Source organism: Oncorhynchus nerka, linkage group LG2 (assembly GCF_034236695.1).
Source record: "Oncorhynchus nerka isolate Pitt River linkage group LG2, Oner_Uvic_2.0, whole genome shotgun sequence".
In the NCBI taxonomy this organism is placed as follows: Eukaryota; Metazoa; Chordata; class Actinopteri; order Salmoniformes; family Salmonidae; genus Oncorhynchus; species Oncorhynchus nerka.
In genome coordinates, this window is record NC_088397.1 from 31381517 (window position 1) to 31403750 (window position 22234).

General features: G+C 41.8%; 1 protein-coding gene across 1 annotated transcript in view; it reads left to right on the forward strand.

The window, feature by feature from the left end:
* Window positions 1-22234, forward strand: part of LOC115134299 (alpha-1,6-mannosylglycoprotein 6-beta-N-acetylglucosaminyltransferase A-like) — a 116374-nt gene that overhangs the window by 2502 nt on the left and 91638 nt on the right. The window contains exon 2 of the mRNA XM_029668131.2: window positions 16246-16731. Within this exon, the coding sequence (XP_029523991.1) occupies window positions 16491-16731 (241 nt within the window). The 5' untranslated portion in view covers window positions 16246-16490. The remainder of the gene's footprint in view (window positions 1-16245; window positions 16732-22234) is intronic.

Sequence of the window (22234 nt, forward strand, 5' to 3'; positions counted from 1 at the left end):
AAGTGCCATGGGATCTTTAATGACCTCAGAGTCAGGACCCCCGTTTAACATCCCATCCTTAAAGATGGCATCCTACACAGGGCAGTGTCCCCAATCACTGCCCTGGGGCATTGGGATATATATTTTTTTAGACCAGAGGAAAGAGTGCCTTCTACTGGCCCTCAACACCACTTCCAGCAGCATCTGGTCTCCAATCCAGGAACTGACCAGGACCAACCCTGCTTTGCTTCAGAAGCAAGCCAGCAGTGGTATGCAGGGTGGTATGCTGCTGGCATAGGTGCTTCTTTTTGTATCAAAGAGATGAGCTGTTTATGAATCCTTTTGAAGGGAAAGGTAGAGCTTGTAATTAAGCCATTCATCACTTGATTAGGCTGTAGATTGAATCATATGATATGATCTCACTTTGTCAAGGCAGATGGAAAGGCTTGGGATAAATATACAGCAGTCAGTATTTTAACACTGGCTTGTATACCACACAACTTTCTATTAAAGGCAAATAGTTGCGTTGTTCAGCTTAGGCATGGAGGAACGCAAATAGAAGCTTTTAGCTCGGGACCGGATTCAATGCCTGTAATAGCACTGTTTATACCATATACATAACCTAGTCATTCTATTTTCAGTCATTCTACCTGGTCTTTGTTTATACAACATTGCAGATACCGCTCTGTCATTTTCTGGTTGCAAAAATGTTAATTGTTAGCCCAAGCCTTAATTTCAGTTTCTGTAACAAAACAATCAACTATAATGTAGAGCCCTCAAACTCAACTCTGGCCCTCGAAGCCAGTTCCACTGCTTTCCCCCATTGTTCGCCTCTAATCAGGGACTGATTTAGACCAGGCACACCAGGTGGGTGCAATTTATTATCAGTTAGAACAGAACCAGCAGTTCTGTAGATCCAGCAAATCTACCACTTCTTAGACTTGCTTTCAATGACAAGTACAGATCTATAACTCACATTTCTATGTGAATTTGGTCAGGTCGCACAAAAAGTTTTATATATTGCAGTTTTAAGGAAGTCTACCTCCTGTGTTACACAATGTGCTGCAGTACGGTTCAGTACTCAATATGTTTTCATAACATTCTGCTCCAGTCAAATGATTAATGTCCTAACACCCATACTGAGATCTAATGACACCCGGGATAAAGTGCTCTCCTGTTTCTGCTCTGGTGGATCTCGAACACAATCAGCAGACCAGGATATTAGCTGCTTTCTGAACCTCTGGGGATGTATTGCTTTGATTTAGTTAAATGGTCACTTGTTGCTACGCTCGTCCTGCTTGGGTTATTCCTTACATACAGACAAACAGTCCTGTGGCTATTACAGATCATCTTTATATTTCACTAACCTATCTTTCCAAAGGCTGTGTGTTGGTTAAACCGATAGGCCTAACGTTTTTGTCATCTGAAAGCCATAAGTCCACAAACTAATGTTCCTCTGGGAAACATAAACTCAATCTCTATTGTAACTATCAGCTTATTACACAATGAAATCATGTTTCTGAGTATTGTTTTCTTCCTCACTGTTGTTCTTGAGATGAGACACTTGATTGGGAAAGGTTGACTGTGAAAATGAGCACTTTACGGTACCTACTAGTCCTGACAGTTTTACTGCCGCTGGACCTGAACGGGTACTTGTGGGTTTGGGGTTAAGAGGATCACTGTCTAATACAACATCCCAATCAGTTTAACCGCTCGGCTCTCCATAGGCTTACAGGAGTGAGCAGCAGGCTCGGTCAAGAAACCAGAGACCAAGCGGGCCTCTGAAATGTGCCTGTCCTAGGAGAGCAGCCCGAGAGGAAACCATGTTTGATTTACTGTGCGCGGCAGTGCAGTCAACTGCCTCCTTTATTCAGAGGAGGTGGAGAGAACAGAAACACTCTGTTGGTGCGCAATGCACAGTAAGGGGTTAACAACCCCACACAACTCTTTAACTCTGTGATGGTGTGTAGGGTTGGGGGCGTGGTTAACATTTGTCCTAATGTGATTATTTACCCATAAAACATTGTGATATACGATGCTATTCTTGGCAATTTCTCGCATTGGAATAGCCTTCATTTCTCCGAACAAGAATGGACTGACGATTTTCAGAAGAAAGTTCTTTGTTTCTAGCCATTTTGAGCCTGTAATCGAAACCACAAATCCTGATGCTCCAGATACTCAACTAGTCTAAAGAAGGCCAGTGTTATTGCTTCTTTAATCAGAACAACAGTTTTCAGCTGTGCTAACATAATTGCAAAAGGGTTTTCTAATGATCAATTAGCCTTTTAAAATGATAAAGTTGGCTTAGCTAACACAACGTGCCATTAGAACACAGGAGTCATGGTTGCTGATAATGGGCCTATGTAGATATTCCATAAAAAATCTGCCGTTTTCAGCTACAATAGTAATTTACATCATGTAACAATGTATACACAGTATTTATGATCAATTTGATGTTATTTTAATGGACAAAGAATGTTCTTTTCTTTCAAAACAAGGACATTTCTAAGTGACTCCAAACTTTTGAAGTGTGTGTGTGTGTGTGTGTGTGTGTGCGTGTGCGCGCGTATGTCCCAGACTGTGGTGAAGTGTTGAACCAGGCTTGGGCAAGAGGTCAGTGGCAGGATGGCCCTGCCTGGCTGGTGGGGTGACCGTCACAGATTGGTCACGGTGCTGCGCCTGCCCGCGTCACGTGTGTGTGTGTGTGGTGCCAACCGCTTGAGAGCAGAGACTGCAGGGAAATGGTAGCTCAGCCGATGAAGGGGAGGGCAGGTGGGAACTGGAGCTTATTCAGTTTGGTACAATGATAAGCCTATCATTTTGCAGGTAGAAATGCAGGCCTAATGACTAGAGCTGACACATAGGCCTGTGCCTTATTCTACATGACAGATACTCATGTCTGGTCTAAACCAGTGCATTTATATCTGTTCTACACCAGTGCATTTATATCTGAATGATCAGTAACTGCACTCTTCTTCTGAGGAAGTGGTGATCTCTGTCTCTCACTTGCTCTCTCACTCAGCACCACCACTGTCATGTTAAGCTCAGCGTGGGTGTCGGGAACAGCCTGTTTTGATCGTCTCACTCATCACACTTAGTATTAAGTTACCCATCCCGTGCCATAGTGTTGCTGTTTTGTCTACAAAGGACACAATGCAGTTGCCTGGTTAAACCAGACCGAAGTTAAATACGCAGTGGTTTTTCTGGTCGCATAGTCGTTTGCTACAACACCCTGCTGAAACAAGAAGCAGCAAAGTTTCATCACTTTGTCAAAAGTTAATGTTACCACTGAAACGGACTCAACCGCATGTGTCATCTTTTTGAATGCCTGACCGTCCCGTCTTCAGTCAGCTGTTCGCTCCACAACACAAAAATCTAAGCTGGATAGTTTACCTCCTCTCGTCTCTCCTAATATTGTCAGTTAAATGTAAACCAGGCTTTCTTTTACTTTGCTGCTTTGGGTAAAGTTTGTCGACTTGAATATGACGTGTATGTGTGTGTATATATATATATGTATGTGTATATATATATATATATATGTATGTGTGTGTGTGTATATATATATATTATTATATTTTATATATATATATTTTATATTTTATATATATATAATATATATATTTTAAATACGGTTTGGACTGAATGTCTTTATCCATAATCGTCAAGGCATTGGTGGTTTGGCATTGGTGGTTTGACAGTGCGTTGCTTGCCACAGCAAACATATTTGAATAAGTAAATAATCAAAGGTACACTTCTCCAAGCAAGCAGCCCTGTCCTCATCACATTCTTAACGTTATCTGGCCAGCAAGATAATTAGCTAGCTAACAGAGTTTTTTTGTATCAAGGACAAGTGTTCACTTTGGCGCCAGTCCAGTGTTAGTACATAAGTAGCACAGGTAGCTAGCCAGGTAGCTAGAACTTGTCCTTGATACAAAGATAATGCTGTTACTGCCTGGGCCTATTATGTTAGCTAGTGGGCTTATTTAGTTAGTTTTCCGCAATCTGCAAAAAGCAGGGCAGTTAGATATGTCCCGTCATTCAGGCCATGTGCTTGTGTTCATGATGAGATAAGTAGCTAACGTTAGCTAGCTAGCTAAATTGGAACTTTGTGACTAAAACCTGTGCGGTTAGCATTTTCCTGCATAAATGTTTTTAGTCATTAGCACATTCCATTTGCAGTTGAAATGTATAGCCAATACATTTTGTATTGAGAAACAGTTTCATGTACATGTGGTTTCTGTAAGAAAATATTGTTGTAAGGAACAGCTAGCTTGTGGTCAGTGGATATCCTGTAAACCAGTGGTTCCCAACCTATTTCGGTTATTGTACCACCAATTGCATTTTACTCTGAAGTACCCCCTCGTGCATTTTACAAGTCGGACTATGGTCTCATGCGGCTTCTCAAGTACCCCATGTGGATAGGCCAAGTACCCCTGGTTGGGAACCACTGCTGTAAACCACAGATGAAATGTACATTTTTATATTCAGTTGAGAAATCATAATTTAGAATATCTTTTAATCTTTTGGAGCACAATTTGTGTAGAAAAAGGTCTGTTTTTCATTCCATTTCTAAAAAACAATATATTGGCAGATTTATCGATAATCGGTGACTTTTGCCACCCTAAAATCGGTATCGGACCCAAAAATCCCATATCGGTAGATCTCTAGCAGAATTGCATTCTTGTGTAAAGAAATCTTTATAATGACAACGCAAAATACATTGTGTTAAAAGCCAATCAGAGGTGTTTTTGGGCAGAGTGTTGGCCTATTATGCTGTGTGCCGTTCACACCAGTAAGGTATGGCCGTTTGTCTGGACTAGAGGTGGGAATTAATAATTGAATGGAGGCCCTGCCGAGTGTGAAGAAGTACCCTGTTAAGATGCGCAGTCACACTCGTCTCCATGACAGCATGGCCATCGTCAGTTTCACGTCTCCATTACCTTAGACTGCTGCCTGGACGCTTCAAGGGCTGTGTAGAGGGACATACCAGTACCAACTTGAGGCTATAGTCCTACAGTTTTAAAGTGTTAGGGAATGTCATTCCTATGCCTTAGTTTTGGCTCAATCAACACCTGTACATGTTGGATTGGACATTTTTTCAAGTCACCTGATTCTGACTTAGTTTTAGGTGGGAAATGCAGCCTAGGATGATTTTAATTTTTTTCTCATTCTGATCCATTATTGATGTAACCTATCTATTCACATATTTCAATGCTTTTGGTCAGCTTCTGCAACATGTGAGGTGAAAAGTCTTTTTAAAGAACATTATTCCATTTCAGTAGGAGGCTGTCTCTTTCAGCTATTTTGAGCTCCCATCACAAATCCTAAGGAAATGGACAAAGCTTTAGAAGCCTGCAATGCATGGCCATCTGTCTCAGTCTTCGGGAGGCACGTGAGGGCCAAGGGTGTCAATATATTTATCAGTGGGAAGTAGCCTATGATGTTGATGATTATCATGGCTTTTTGGGTGTTGTGATGTTAAAAGTATGTTTGATTTATTATGTTCCTTCAGACCTTTGTGTTGTATGATGATTGGGAGCACACAGACTACTAGCCTAGCTCTTTCTGATCAAACTAGGGTATTGACATAGCCCATAGGCTTGTTTATACGCCTACCTATGTGAGCACACAGTATTTTGTGATCTGACAACTGTATAAGCCTAAAAATAATCACAGCTGTTAGCAGCAGTTGGGATTCTCAGCCCTTCTAGAGATCAATTGAGTGTGTGTGGGTTCCAGCCATTTAAAACGACAATTCAGTCATTTGTATGTCACCCACTCCAACGGTGGTGGTTGTATTGCATATTGTGAAACCAAAGCTGGTTGTCAGCACGCAGGGTTTCATAGGCGCTGTTGGGTGCCAGAAGGCACCCTGCCAGCCAAATAAAGTTCCTGAGTTAGAAACCTGAGAAATTAGTCTGTATTCTGTAATGCCTCCCTTCTATAGAACAGGGAGGCGTTGTGACAGTCAGCGAGCACATTGGGGGTTTCTGTTAAATTTTCAGGGTCTTGTGCATTTATGGCACAAGCACATCATAGAAAAGCGTTTTGCAACAGCACACACAAATGTGCGTTTCTTATTGGACAAGTTCAGAAAGTAGCGACCTCCCCGTTTCACTCCGATTTGGGTCATCATGCCTATTGAACAAGAACCCGATCTATGTTGACACAGGGTCATGTCTCCTTTTCTCTCCTTATCGGTGGAGAATGGCAACTCATAGAACCCAGACCTCTGAGAGACAGTTGATGTTATCAATGCAGCAGATTGCAGAAGTAGGTTTTCCGAATTTAAAGCGCTGTGCAGAGATTTTGTTTTTCAAGCCCGAATGCTTCATTTCTTTTGCACTGTATCACGTTCGAGATGATAAAAGTCCAGCATTAGGTGTTAGCAGAAGAAAAAGATTGACTTGACTACATTTTGAATTGAATTTAATCATTTGACTTTTTCCTTATCCCATCCTTCATGACTTGTGAAATGGTCTTGGTAGTCTCAAAACTGGTGACAATGGCAACACAGACGTAGAAGTTTTCAATAGAAAAAGCCCATATATTTGTCAGGGCTGGTACGCCTAAATATCCAAGGAACATTGGCACGTAACGGTGTTGAGATTCTGTCAGAAGTATTGCGCTGCCTGTGAAATTTCGCTGCTGGAGGAAAGACTGCTCATGTATTGCAGCGCTGACCCATTTCCCAGGGATCATTTGGAAGGGGAAAGAGAGCCTTTTATGATCCTGCCTTTGAGTTGCATGCAAAGGTGCCGTCGGTCAGTTATCCACTGCCTCATCCCTGGGCCTGTATTCATAAAGCATCTCAGAAGTGCTGATTTTAGTATAGTTTTGGCTTTTTTAATCACAATTAGTAAGAGGGGGGACCTGATCCTAGATCAGCGCTCCTACTCTGAGATGCGTTGTGAATACCGGCCCAAAGGTTTTCATTTTCCTTTTTATAATATGTCTCGAGACATTTTATATCTTCAAGTGGGCCTGCTAACAGGGAAAGCCCTTTGGCTATTCAGAAAATGATTTATTTAACTGCTTCTGAAATGCTCGAGGCCCGTTACTATCTAATCCTCATCAAAGTGTTACAATCTGATGCTTGATAATTGACAAAGCTTTGTGGCAACTGATCTGAATAAATACAGCAATGCAAGGTTTCCCTCATTCTAGAATATCATGGAGCTTATTGGGCCTCTAAATAACAAGTTGAAGCTGTTTCACACAATAATGAAGCCCAAACTTATCGACGTGAGTGTGTTTGTCCCAACATTGAGGTTCAGAAACACATCATATCTGTAGCTAGATTGATCTGTTGTTTTTGGAACATGGTGTGTCTGTCTCAGCTGGCAGCATCACAGGGTGCAAGCAGTCATTACCGTGAGGTAATGTGTCTGTGGCTACTCTGTTCACTTCCTATAGCTAGCAGGGGGGCTTCATAGCTCAGGTCCTTGGGGATCACAGCCCTGCTGGTTTTTGGTTAAACGGTAAAGACTTATTTCAGGAACGACGCGTTCGGTAGGGCATAATGTTCTGATACAGAGGGAGGAATCATGCCAGCTCTTCATGATATTTGTAGATCTGCAATGTTTAGCTTGTTACACCCTGTTTAGCAGAGTGCATGTTTTGCGCTCTCTAGCAAATCAGTAACATCAATAGATCAAGTACCCCAGAGAATTCAATCCAAATCATTGCCCTTGTTCTGAAATCCACACTAGCATATCACTTAGAATACAACGCTTTATTCTAAGTGGTAGGCAGCCAATGCTGCTCGTATGGACATTGGACAAAATACTTTGTGAGTCGGGCCACCCTACAGCTTGCCCTGGATCTTCCCGGTGTCCTCTCCGTTGCCACCTGTTCTGTCATCCCGAGCCACACCGCACGGGCTCCGCTAGCGTCTGCCGACCCCAGACCATCGGCCAACCTGATGGGATTAGAGCTCTGATGAAAGGAGACAGTAAGGGAGCACTGTGTGCCTCCTATGAATAATTATATTTTATTTCAGCGCCTGGCCTTTCAACAGAGCCAAAGTTACCCGGGAGCTGCTGTCTCCCTCTATCTAGGTGCTTCTGCTGCAGTAAATGGCTAGCCTCGTAAGCCAAGGGTTTGGGAGGAGGGCCACACAACACTAATGGCTAGCCATTGTCTCAAATATCTTTTGCTCAGTGAGGCCACAGATGTAGGCCTATAGTTTCAGGCAGCACTGCCATTAGAATTTTTGGCAGCGTTTTACAATCTGGCATGAAAAAAAGTAAACGTGAGAAGCGTGTCGGCCGATCGAATGCATAAACGGGCCTATATTATTTTTCTAAAAACCATTTTGTTTTGATAAGGAACTCAGTCCGGCTGTAAGAATGCACAAGGTGCAATTTGGAAATTGGGTAGTGCATCATCAGTTCCTCTTGTCATGTCAGTCATTGTACACCTTAGAGATATTTATAACTTGTCAGAAATGTCCAGATCAACTAGCCCATGTCAGCTAACATTTTTTTATTTAGGGTTTTTAGCCCGCGGGATGTTCCCCAATGCTGGAAGGGGGGGCCCTGAGTGAAAAAGTTTGGGAACTCCTCATCTAGCTAATGATTACCCTATTGGGGTAACCAATGCAGATGAGCAACATCATACTTCAGGCATGTAGCCACAATACTGCGTCAGGCTACAGGGGATAATGCTTAATGCTAAAATAGCACACCTGCCTGATAATATGGACGATGTACAGGCCCTGAAGCTATTGCTTTCCATCTATGTTATTGGGCTAATTTCTGGAGGGGAATATTACATTTGAAACGGTTTAATATGTTAAGGTTATACACTACCGGTCAATTTTTAGAACACCTACTCATTCAAGGGTTTTTCTTTATTTTTACTGTTTTTTACATTGTAGAATAATAGTGAAGACATCATGACTATGAAATAAGACATATGGTAGTAATCTAATTATATTTTATATTTGAGATTCTTCAAATAGCCACCCTTTGCCTTGATGACTGCTGCACACTCTTGGCATTATCTCAACCACCTTCACCTGGAATGCTTTTTCAACAGTCTTGAAGGAGTTCCCACATATGCTAAGCACTTGTTTGCTGGTCCGACTCATCCCAAACCATCTCAATTTGGTTGAGGTCGGGGGGATTGTGGAGGCCTCTCTTTTTGATGGGAGGCATTATACCATTCTCCTTGTATGACTGGTGGAGAAGAGTCAGGTGTGTTTTTTTCTCTACTGATGCTGAAAGACAAATTTCAGATACAAATAGCTAGCTAGCTAAACAATGAACCATAATCCCAATCCATAGAGTACTAGCAATACAAACTTATTGTCATAGCTTGCTAAAGTTAACCAAATAGGCTCAATGTCAGCTAGCTAACATTAGGCTATAACTAGCAAAACAAATGGCTTTCTGAGATAATATTAATACACAGATCATACACGTAATGTTAGCTAGCGAGCCAGCCACCAAATGTCAAGTAGCTAGCTAACAGTAAGCTTTAACTTGCAATGAAAACAACTTTCTGACTAAATTAGAAACGTATAATGTCTGAATCAACTGTAGTTAGACTCTTACATGGATGACCGCTTTAAGGCAGACTGCAACCCCTTTCATTAAATATGACGACCTGTGTCGTTTTGTTTGTACAGCCTGCTTGGCCTATTGTGTCAAGTCACTCTGGTTCACACTGACCGTGTGCAATGCCATAAGAATCATCAGATCTTTCTCCCTCTCTTTCACGGATGCCATGGTTGCCCTTAGTTTGAAGATGTGATCCGCAGACAGGTGTTTTATACAACCGCCTTCTGTGTTCTCTTTTCGACTCCCTCTGCATTTGTAATCAAACGCCAGAATTGTATTAATCTCCTTATCATACTCTGCTTCTACCTGACATTCCACTGATTTCAATATTTAACAACTTTATTTGTATTTCCAGATGGCATACAAGTTTGTTGTTAAGACAAATGAAAGCTCAAATGTTCGAGAAGGCATTTCTGCCAAAAAAACACATTTTGATTTAAAAAAATACAAATACATGTTAAAATGCCTCTCCTGTAAAGTCGTGACCTGCAACATAAACCTAGTTAGCTGAAACGAGTCACATATACTTTAATTTGTCTTACCTTACTTCAAAGTAGCCTAGCCACAATCAGACCATATCTGTGCAAAATAAATGTTTATCAACTTTCTTTCATTGTCCAGCAGCCAAAGGCACAATCTTGGTCATATTAGCAACCCATGCTAGTTATTGCAAAGTAGATCTCCCCTCTTTCTAAAGTTTCGAATGGATATTTTCATCTGTCACATGAAACCGCGCACATGCGAGCGGCGCCCTTTTGCCAAGTGTTTTCCCGCTAATTGCATAATGGAATGAATATTCGCGCGTAACCTACTGCCCTGTGCACGTTGCTGCACTTATAATAGTTTAGCAACATTTTACGGTAAACTTTCTGATCTGTTGTATCACTCATTACTTTTGAAGGTTTAAAAAATGAATACAATTATTTACCCTAGGCTTACTGGTTTTATGAATATCAATCTATCGTCCCACAACTGTACCAGAGTCTGTTTGGAATAGGCTATTTCTTTCTCAACCATCTGACCAATAGAATAGGTAACCTTCTACTTTGTGGGATAGTAAATTGACATAGAATAGTGATTTTGCTGTTTGTCACTCGTCTTGTCGGCTGAGGGAAAGTGCACATCAGAATTCGGTAAGAAGGACTGCACATCGTTGCATCCTCGACTTGCATGTTCTGTTAACATGAATTACCATAATCGAAATGTGATCTTTGTCATTCTGACCGCTGTGGGTGGACGCTCTAATCCGGTTACGCAGCCAATACATATGGGTCCGGTAAATGTCTCCAATGTCCAGTAAATTAAAAGGCTGCCGGTCCTAACAGAAACCCTGGCGCACAGGCTTGCGTTATGTAGACTAAACACCTATCCTCTAAGGATATTTTAATGGTAGTTCCCAGGGCCTAAGATCTACCCACCATCTGCTAAATGCGGGTAGATTTTGGCATTGGCGGGTAAAGAAGTCTATTTCACCAACCACGTTGGCGCATTTGTGAGTAGAAATAGTAAAGTATGATCACATTTATAGTAAAATAAATGCTGCATTAGCTGTTTTCAAAAGATTTGGTTCATAGCTAGTAAATTAATCGCTCAGTCAAAGAACTACAAATCCTATATAGTCTGTTCCACCTCACACTGTAACAATGCCTGTCTGGGGCTGTGCGCATGTGAATAGCTGAGTGAAATATTCATTTTTGGATGCGCTGTGCACAGTCATAAAAATTGGTCTAATTGACTTGAAACGAAAGTCTACTGAAGTGAGACATTGTCCTTGTGTTTCTTGGCTATTTACATTGTTTTATTCACATTAGAGGTCGACCGATTAATCGGAATGGCCGATTTAATTAGGGCCTATTTCAAGTTTTCATAACATTCTGTAATCAGCATTTCTGAACAACGATTGGTTGATATTTATTTTTTATTTTGAACCTTTTATTTAACTAGGCAAGTCAGTTAGAGGTCGACCGACGCAGCCCGTCTGGTGTTCAACCTTCCCAAGTTCTCTCACGTCACCCCGCTCCTCCGCTCTCTCCACTGGCTTCCAGTTGAAGCTCGCATCCGCTATAAGACCATGGTGCTTGCCTACGGAGCTGTGAGGGGAACGGCACCTCAGTACCTCCAGGCTCTGATCAGGCCCTACACCCAAACAAGGGCACTGCGTTCATCCACCTCTGGCCTGCTCGCCTCCCTACCACTGAGGAAGTACAGTTCCCGCTCAGCCCAGTCAAAACTGTTCGCTGCTCTGGCCCCCCAATGGTGGAACAAACTCCCTCATGACGCCAGGACAGCGGAGTCAATCACCACCTTCCGGAGACACCTGAAACCCCACCTCTTTAAGGAATACCTAGGATAGGATAAAGTAATCCTTCTCACCCCCCCCTTAAAAGATTTAGATGCACTATTGTAAAGTGGCTGCTCCACTGGATGTCATAAGGTGAATGCACCAATTTGTAAGTCGCTCTGGATAAGAGCGTCTGCTAAATGACTTAAATGTAAATGTAGTTAAGAACACCTTCTTATTTTCAATGACGGCCTAGGAACGGTGGGTTAACTGCCTTGTTCAGGGAAAGAACGACAGATTTTTACCTTGTCAGCTCGGGGATTCGATCAACCTTCTGGTTAGAGTCCAACACTCTAACCACCTGCCTTAGATGCACTCCACAAGGAGCCTGCGTGGCAGGCTGACTACTTGTTACGCGAGTGCAGCAAGAAACCAAGGTAAGTTGCTAGCTAGCATTAAACTTCTCTTAAAAAAACAATTAATCTTAGCATAATCACTAGTTAACCTCAACCTCATGGTTGATGATATTACTAGTTTATTTAGCATGTCCTGCATTGCATATAATCGGTGCGGTGCCTGTTCATTTCTCATCGAATCACAGCCTACTTCGCCAAACGGGTGATGATTTAACAAGCGCTTTTGTGAAAAAAGCACCGTCGTTGCACCAATGTACCTAACCATAAACATCAATGCCTTTCTTTAAAATCAATACACAAGTATATATTTTTAAACCTGCATATTTAGTTAATATAATTTATTTTATCTAGGGAAATTGTGGCACTTCTCTTGCGTTCCGTGCAAGGAGTCAGGATATATGCAATGCAGCTGTTTGGGCCGCCTGGCTCGTTGCGAACTGTGTGAAGGCCATTTATTCCTAACAAAGACCGTAATTAATTTGCCATAATTGTACATAATTATGACATAACATTGAAGGTTGTACAATGTAACAGCAGTATTTAGACTTGGGGATGCCACCCATTAGCTAAAATATGGAACGGTTCTGTATTTCACTGAAAGAATAAATGTTTTTGAAATGATAGTTTCCGGATTTGACCATATTAATGACATAATCTCGTATTTCTGTGTTATTATGTTATAATTAAGTCTATGATTTGATATTTGATAGAGCAGTCTGACTGAGCGGTGGTAGGAAGCAGCAGGCTCATAAGCATTCATTCAAACAGCATTGAGCTGTTTATGGCTTCAAGCTTATCGACTCTCGAGATTAGGCTGGTGAAAGGGTTCACCAAACTAATATTTGAAAAGAAATATGATTTTACTGCAAAATGCACACACTTTAAGAATACTACTGGAGTGAATACAAAGTGTTATGTTTGGGGCAAATCCAATACAACACATTACAGAGTACCACTCTTCATAGTGGTGGCTGCATGATGTTATGGGTATGCTTGTAATCGTTAAGGACTGGAGTTTTTCAGGATAAAAAAGAACCGGAATGGATCTAAGCACAGGCAAAATCCAAGGTTCCTGGTTCCGTCTGCTTTCCACCAGACATTAACTCACTTTTCAGCAGGACAATAAACTAAAACACATGGCCAAATCTACTCTGGAGTTGCTTACCAAGAAGATAGTGAATGTTGCTGAGTTCCAGTTTTGACTTAAATCTGCCTGGAAATGTATGGCTACTGTTGGTTACTGTTGGCAGAAAAAAACGCAGCAGCCCCACCCCCAAACTACTTCCAGCTGCTATGACTAGGCCAAAGTCATTAATCATCGAATGAGTTTGTAGCTAAAAATTTCCTGACAGTAGATTTCCTGACAGTAGTTTTTTAAAGGATCAGACCCTTTTTATTTACATTTTTCCTAAACTGACATACCCAAATCTAACTGCCTGTAGCTTAGGACCTGAAGCATGGATATGCATATTCTTGATACTGTTTGAAAGGCAAAACTTTGAAGTTTGTGGAAATGTGAAATTAATGTAGGAGAATATGACACATTAGATCTGGTAAAATATAATACAAAGAAAAAAAACATGCATTTTTTTGGGAGGGTTTTGTTCCATCATTTTTGAAATGCAAGAGCGAGGCCACAATGTATTATTCCAGTATAGGCTCAATTTAGATTTTGGCCAATAAATGGCAGCAGTGTATGTGCAAAGTTTTAGACTGATCCAATGAACCATTGCATTTCTGTTCGAAATGTTGTATCAAGTCTGCCCAAATGTGCCTAATTGGTTTATTAATACGGTAATACGACTGTACACTTGCCTCAAACAATAGCATGGTATTGTTCACTGTAATAGCTACTGTAAATTGTTATTGTTTACTTACAACATCATGCTAATCACATTAGCGCATGTTAGCTCAACCATCCCACGGGAGGGACACTGATCTTGTAAAGGTTAAAATAAGTCCCCCTGAGTTTGTTTCTGACCCAAGATGGTAGGCTTGGCCTAAGAAGTCTTTTAAATAGAAGCTAAATATAATCGTTTTTTCCCCCCTCCCCAGTCGCTCACAAAGAAGTAGTTGGATTGGCCTCAGTTTCCTCCCCGAAGCAAGTTTGGTTTACCATGGTAATGTGTTATGTTAGCCCCCTGACCTTGGCCTAGCTGTGGCGACAGTAGGTCAATGCTACTCCCACAATAATGACCAGCAAAATATACATATATACACACACATTTTTTTGGTAATGCATAAACATTACCTTTTGAGCTAGTGTGGTGGGAAAAGAAACAATAGTCAGTGCATACTGCATAATGCCCTTCATATCCAATTACTAGCAACCTTGGTTTGAGGATATGGTGTGTATCCCCTAGGAGTTTGTGCAGAAACCTGAGGAGCCTGACTGAACAGACCATGGATGTAACTAGCTTCCTTCGCTGGCCTGAGGAGGAGGATGATGATGATGAAACAACAGTGTGAAGGACACCTAGGCTTAAGGCTGCCTGTCTACGTCCTAAATTAAGCCCTATTCCCCCCATGTAGTGCACTACTTCTGACTAGCCCTGTGAATACATATGCTGCAATAGTGGAGTGATATGGACAAAAATCCATATCACGATAAATTGGCTGAATTATCATGATACCGATATGTTGAACGATAAATGTATAACTTTAATGTGGATCAGTTACTTCTTTACATTACCCGTACAAATGCTACTACTACTTTGCATATTGTAGCCGTCAATTGTCCCATTTTATAAAGTGCCCTTTATTTAATTTCAAACTTTCCGTTTCTCTAGTGTAGATTACATGTCGTAACTCTCCATATTAGCGGCCTTATTTCACATGTTCCATTTCTCTAGTGTAGGCCTGCTTATCATCGCTCTCGTCTCTCCCCTTCCATTTCTCTCTCCCTCAATACATTGCTTTCACTAAGAGGCTTATGAAGGTCTTATGGTTAGCGAGAGTTTTCGGGTGCCTTACGAAATAGCCTCACCTCTTGGCTGAAGATGATGGGCAAGAAGGATTGCCATTTCACGCGAGAGCGAAACGTCCTGTTTTTCTCCATCCTTGAGTGGGCAGGTATACTGTGGTTTATTTCCCCCCTAAACTGTATCACTGAAATATTTACAAGTCCCAACTCCTCGTACCTCTACTAAAGTTGACTTGCGGTATGGTTTTGTGTCATGGAAAGTTTTTTAAATTTTTTTGTCCGGTAGTCCTAAGGGTAACCTGCCCACTCATTCAGTTTCTTGTAGCCAAGCTATCGGCATAATAGTATTCTTGTGAAAATCATTACACAGTAGACCTTACAGGTTTGAACATAGACAGAGACAACATAAAATACAATTTAGCTTTCTTTAGGATGTTTAACAGAAATTGAAGTAGGCTTAACTCTGAAGAGAGACTGGGTTGGGTTATATTTCCCTGTGGAGACGATGCGATTATTCACCATTTTCACTTCACGCTGACTGCATCTTTTTTTTGCATGAGAATCTTCTTAGCAGCAGGGATTTGTCAGCTTTGATACATTTTGTTTGTCTCTCTCCGTTTAGTTCTTGGCACACGTTTCAGGGCGCAGTTCTAGCTCCTGCTGTTTAATCGAAACAAACCTGAATCAAAGTGGTCCCATTTTATAGCATGTTGTTTGTAACGCATTGCAGCAAGGACAGAAGGTTGTCTATAGTGTGTGTTTGTTTGTGTGGTATGCACATGGTTTTTAGATGCAGATGGCAGAGACATAAGGGTTATCCATGAGTTCATCTGACTTTACGTAAGTAGGAAAAGGGCTTAGTTGCCAAAATCTCGGACTATCCCTTTAAAAGCTCATCTTGGCAAAGTGTGGCGCTGTGCAAAATGAATATAGGGGAAACATTTGATGGCTATAGCTACAGTAGCTAACACCCGCCTTGGGAATGCACATGTAAATACTCCTCCTTTTGCTTCTGGAACTGCAGTGTTTTCTGACTCTTGAGTGCCTCTTAACAGCCTTATCTCATCTCCTCTCTTACAGAATGCAGCTTGGCCAGTCAACCCGGTGGGAGTGACTGATAAAGATGGGCCAAAGAAGTAGAGCCCACTGGTGAGGAGTGGTGAAGAGTCCAAACAGAACCATAGCGGCTAAACTACCCCAAGCGCCACCATGCCCCGCCTCCCCTTCTGAACTCTCCTGCCACTCCGACTCAGTCTCTTCCACCCACTGTCCCTCACGCACAGACACAGTCACTCTTGCCAGTCGAGCTGCGGGCCGCGCTCGCCATGGCCTCGGCCTACCTGTGGAAGCTGTCGTCCCAGAAGCTGGGCTTCTTCCTGGTGAGCTTTGGCTTCATCTGGGGCATGATGCTGCTCCACTTCACCATCCAGCAGCGGGCCACGCACGAGAGCAGCACCATGCTGCGACAGCAGATCCTGGAGCTCAGCAAGCGCTACATCAAGGCCCTGGCCGAGGAGAACCAGAGTGTCATGGACGGGCCCTACGTGGGAACCATGACGGCCTATGGTGAGTACAGAGCACTGCGCAAGTAGTGTTCTCCGTCCTTTTTGCGCTCTCTTCAAAATAGAATGGCTCTGGTACACTGGGAATGTTCCATTCATTCACTTGGTATGTTTTATTGAATGGAGTTCTGATTTGACAGTTGTTGGTAGTGCTGCAATATTTGATCAACCTCCGTTAGAGAACACACTGCTATTGAATAAGGACAGGCTGAATTGATTTACTATGTAGGCTAAGTAGAAGTGCCTTTTTAAAGTCAAAATAGCCAGCCCTATACATCCTCTCACATACAGATCATACAAAATGCATAATGTAGGCTGTTTATAAGCGTTTTATATTTTAATTGTATCGTGGTTGTAATGCAACCATAGACAACGGGGAAGACAAGAAAGAGGAAGAGAGAGAAAAATGTACATTTTGTCTACAGTAGGGTGCTGCCTCATTGGATAGAGGAAAGTAAAGTATTAGAGGGCTAGCCAGCCAGTAACTTGACTTGCGCAAACAGAGGTGAGTGATACGCTGATGCAGCTGCTTTCCGCCATAATCTATTAACGCCCCGCAAACAGCCGTCAATAAGTTATTCACGCCGTTAATAGACCCGTTTGGGTCAATGAGAGGCTTCCTTAGAAACATGAGATTGGAATTGATTACGCTGAACACATTCTAATGGACGGCGAAAAACCAGAAGATGCTGTAAAATGACCAGGCAACCAACCAACCGTCACTGGTCCCGGAAAGTAGCTCTCTGAAAAGGCCACGCCTAATATGATTGGTCTTAAGACTCTTTTAGCCTGTAAAAATTCAATATACCGGCGTTTGTCAGGCAGGAAGCCTCCCGCCTATCTCAGAAACACCGAGTAGGCCTATCAACCTCCGTTCTTCTGCCACAGTCTGCTAATCGCCAGACCTCAAAGAGTACTGACTGGCGAACACGGAGCATTTAGCTGCTCCTTGTTCCCCTTAGGGTCTGTGTTAAAACATTGATGCAGAGTGTTGAAGCATCTGCCTTGGTGAAACCCTTGGTCGTACAGATCCGGGACGCGTCCCAAATGGCATCCTATCCCCTACTTACTATGGGCCCTGTCAAAAGTAGTGCACTAAATTAGGAGTAGGATGCCATTTGTGACGCAACCGAGAAGTCGGTTGTTCTATCAGCCCGGTGCTCTCCGACCTGTTTTTAAATGACCTGGATGAGAGTGTTGAAAGAAATCCTAAGCTTTATCCCAGACCGGTATAATGATATCAGCTCAATGTAATGGGCTAATTGCTTAATCATGTCATTAATTATCTCCAGAAAAGCATGAAATGAGTTGTTGCTGCAAACATTATTATTCGGGAGGCAATGAGACAAAAGATCTGTGATATGGTCTCTTCAGAACAGATTCATAATATTCTGTCAATTGCCTGAACTTTAATTCAAATGAATAAACTTAATTAATGCACCAAGTGGAGTATATGTTTATATGATGTAATAATGTCAGTGTATATAACAGATTTTTTTTTTTAAATCCAGCTGTAATGAACTAAAAGATTACATTGGACAAGGCAGTCTTTCCCTAGTTTGCTTTTCCAGTCGGGCGCAAAAGCTCCCACAGCAACATCCACGCCCCCTGGCATCGAAAATACAAATGGAAAACAGTAGAAGCCAAAACCCTGTTTTGGCAACAAAGCTAGCCGTTGAAACCAGTGGCAGATATATGCGTTGGTAGGGAAAACATTCATATTGAGTCAGAAGATGTTGTTTGGGGCATTGTGTCCCGTCTTGACCTAGGTCTAAAGAACCAGTCTGGAACCAGTTTATAATGGACTGGATGAAACCAGTTTTCCTGTTTGTTTTTTTTGTTTTTTTCTCTCATTTGAACATGTCTCAATCTTTAATGTACTTCTTGAGACTGGAACACTGTTTACTCTCTGCCATAGTAACATAATGATACGGTCTAGGAAGCCTTTTTTTTTGTTGTTAAATGCTTTTGATTAAATAAAAGTACTAAGGGGAAAAATGTCCTCACGCTGCAGTATTTGTACACTCTCTGCAGATCTAGGATTCATCTCGATATGACATTAACGCATTTAAGGGGAATTATGGCTTCCTCTCTGCTCTCAGTAAATTACCCATAAAATCTGAGTGCACGTTAATGAAATATTGTATCAAGACTGACTCGGTCTGGTGGTTTATGTGGTGCACTGAACATTGTTTATTCGTTTGAGTAGATTGAAATTTGGACTGAAAAGAGAGAAGCATTGAACTAAACAATTCCAGCCAACCTGTTTCCACGCTTTCCTTTTGTGAGAAGAGGTTATAAAGTTGATAAATATCTGGATTGACGAAAACCCATCTTTCATTAAAGCATGTTGATGAGTAAGTTAAGAAATTAAGAATGAAAAGGAGCTTATTTTATAGGAATAGGTCATGCCTTTCATTAAGTAGCAGAAAACAAAATGATTTAGTCGACATTCATACCGGTTATAGACTATGGCGTTATTGTATATCTGAATGCAGCTGCCACTGTATTGAAGCTATTAGACGCAGTTTATCATAGCAAACTAGGCTTTATTACTGCCCGATAGGTTCAGTACACATCACCGTTTTCTGTATCAGAAAGTACAGTAGGTTGGTCCTCTTTGAAGTCAAGTAGATCGATGGATTTTACTCGTTTTGTTTGTAACGCCCTCCTGCATAAACGTCCACCATACCTTACTTCATTGTTAAGTTAGACGTACAAGATATCAGATCAGAGCCGGTTTTCAGGGATGGCTAACTCTATCCCTTCCATCTCCACTGAGTTAGGCCAATCTGCTTGAACTTTTTTTGCACCTTACTCGTGGAATGATCTCCAAGGCTCTCTAAAAATGGAATGAATTTGTGCCTCTTGGGCAATTCAAAAGGCTGATTGAGGACCTTTTTTTTACTGAAGAATGTGTTTTCAATGATTTATGTTTTGCTTTTTGTGTATATCGATGTGTATACAGGGCTTATCTGGGAAAGAGACCTTGATCTCAGCATGACTTCTTGTTTAAAAAGAAAGGTTAAATAAATAAGAGAGTGCGAGAGACGCCTTCTGTAATAGACTGGAATGATGGTCAAATTATGAGGAAGCTGCACTAACTGCATAACTGAACATAGCTTTGGGACACAACATCGGGAGTGTGTGTATTGGTTGGACTCCCTGAGTTGTGCATTGTTCTGGTGGGTGGCCATGGAAAAATATTTATTTATTTCACCTTTATTTAACCTCTCATTTACAACTGTGACCTGGACAAGATAAAGCAAAGCAGTGCGACAACAACTGGGGTTACACATAAACAAACATACAGTCAATAGCACAATAGAAAAATCTATGTACGGTGTGTACAAATGTAGAAGAGTAGGGAGGTAAGGCAATAAATGGGCCATAGAGGTGAAATAATTACAATTTAGCATTAACACTGGAGTGATAGATGTGCAGATGATGATGCACAGGTAGAGACATTGGGTGTAAGAGGGTAAGTAATAATATGGGGATGAGGTAGTTGGGTGTGCTATTTGCAGATTGGTTGTGTACAGGTACAGTGATCGGTAAGCTGCTCTGACAGCTGATGCTTAAAGTTAGAGAGGGAGATATAAGACTCCAGCTTCAGAGATTTTTGCAATTTGTTCCAGTCATTGGCAGCAGAGAACTGGAAGGAAAGGCGGCCAAAGGAAGTGTTGGCTTTGGGGATGACCAGTGAAATATACCTGCTGGAGCGTGTGCTACGGGTGGGTGTTGCTATGGTGATCAGTGAGCTGAGATAAGGCGGGGCTTTACCAAGCAAAGACTTATAGATGACCTGGAGCCAGTGGGTTTGGCGACGAATATGTAGCGAGGGCCAGCCAACGAGAGCATACAGTTCGCAGTGGTGGGTAGTATATGGGGCTTTGGTGACAAAACGGATGGCACTGTGATAGACTGCATCCAATTTGTTGAGTAGAGTGTTGGAGGCTATTTTGTAAATGACATCGCTGAAGTCAAGGATCGGTAGGATGGTCAGGCTTTGTTCAGAAATAGGAAGCCGATTCCAGATTCAATTTTGGATTGGAGATGCTTAATGTGAGTCTGGAAGGAGAGTTTACAGTCTAGCCAGACACCTAGGTATTTGTAGTTGTCCACATATTCTACGTCAGAACCGTCCAGAGTAGTGATGCTAGTCGGACGGGAGTGTGCGGGCAGCGATCGGTTGAAAAGCATGCACTTAGTTTTACTAGCGTTTTAAAAGCAGTTGGAGGCCATGGAAGGAGTGTTGTATGGCATTGAAGCTCGTTTGGAGGTTTGTTAGCACAGTGTCCAAAGAAGGGCCAGATGTGTACAGAATGGTGTCATCTGCATAGAGGTGGATTAGAGAATCACCAGCAGCAAGAGCGACATCATTGATGTATACAGAGAAAAGAGTCGGCCCGAGAAGTGAACCCTGTGGCACCCCCATAGAGACTGCCAGAGGTCCGGACAACGGGCCCTCCGATTTGACACACTGAGAAGTAGTAGTCGAGAACCATAACCCAGTATAGCTGGCTTCAGCCCAAAAAAACATTCCTGTCAACAAAAGCATATTTATAATCTCTAGGAACTCTTACTTACCAGACATAAAGTGCAGTTCAGATATGTATTTGATAGCGAGGGACACATTTCACTTTGTGTATGGTAAGTAGAGTTCCTCGAGATTATAAAAGCATTACATCACATCATGTGGTTACTTGGCAATGGTGATATAGTATCTGTAAGGTCACTATAATTACAACATGCGTGCATTTCTTACATCTGCCATCAGCTCACATCAGTGTTGTGGGATTTGTGCATGTGGACTGTGATGTGATACTGTGTAATATCACTAAGGCCACGAGCGAGCACACAGCTGCATAGAAATATGGATTAGTCTCCCCGTCTGTCAGTCCGACTCTAAGCAAATGAAAATCTCTGTGGATTTGTACACCACATATCAGAAAATGATGGGAAAGTTATTTTAGTGCATTGTCTCCAATATAATATATTTTCTTTGGAAGTGTTGCTTTCATCCGAGTCTTTGTAATATCATTTTTTCCCCCCGCCTAGTTTCAAAATACTGTACAGTATGTTTAAAACTCTCATGTTGATTTTTATGGAGCTCCCATCTATGAATTTTGAGCGGTTACATTTCCCAAGCCCCATCTTTGTTCACCAAACAAAGTGACAAGGTCAGGCTGTTGAAATGACAGATTGTGTCTTTAAATTTAAAAAAATTCAGTTGTTGACCTACTTTGTTAACTGAACCAAGTTTATTAAACATCTGGGCTGGTTCCCCATTTTTACAACCATTCAAATTAGTCTGAATTTGAATTGTATTTATTAACCTATAATGGTTCTCTTAGTTTGCTTGGTCTGCTGTTGTCTGTTCTGTCTACTCACGCGGTGTGTTTAGGCTGCAATCATTCAAACGGGGAACTCGTTTTGTAGGTCGGTCTCTTGAAAGACGAAGCTTGGCTGACAATGAGGGTCACTGAAATAATGAGCACACAGGT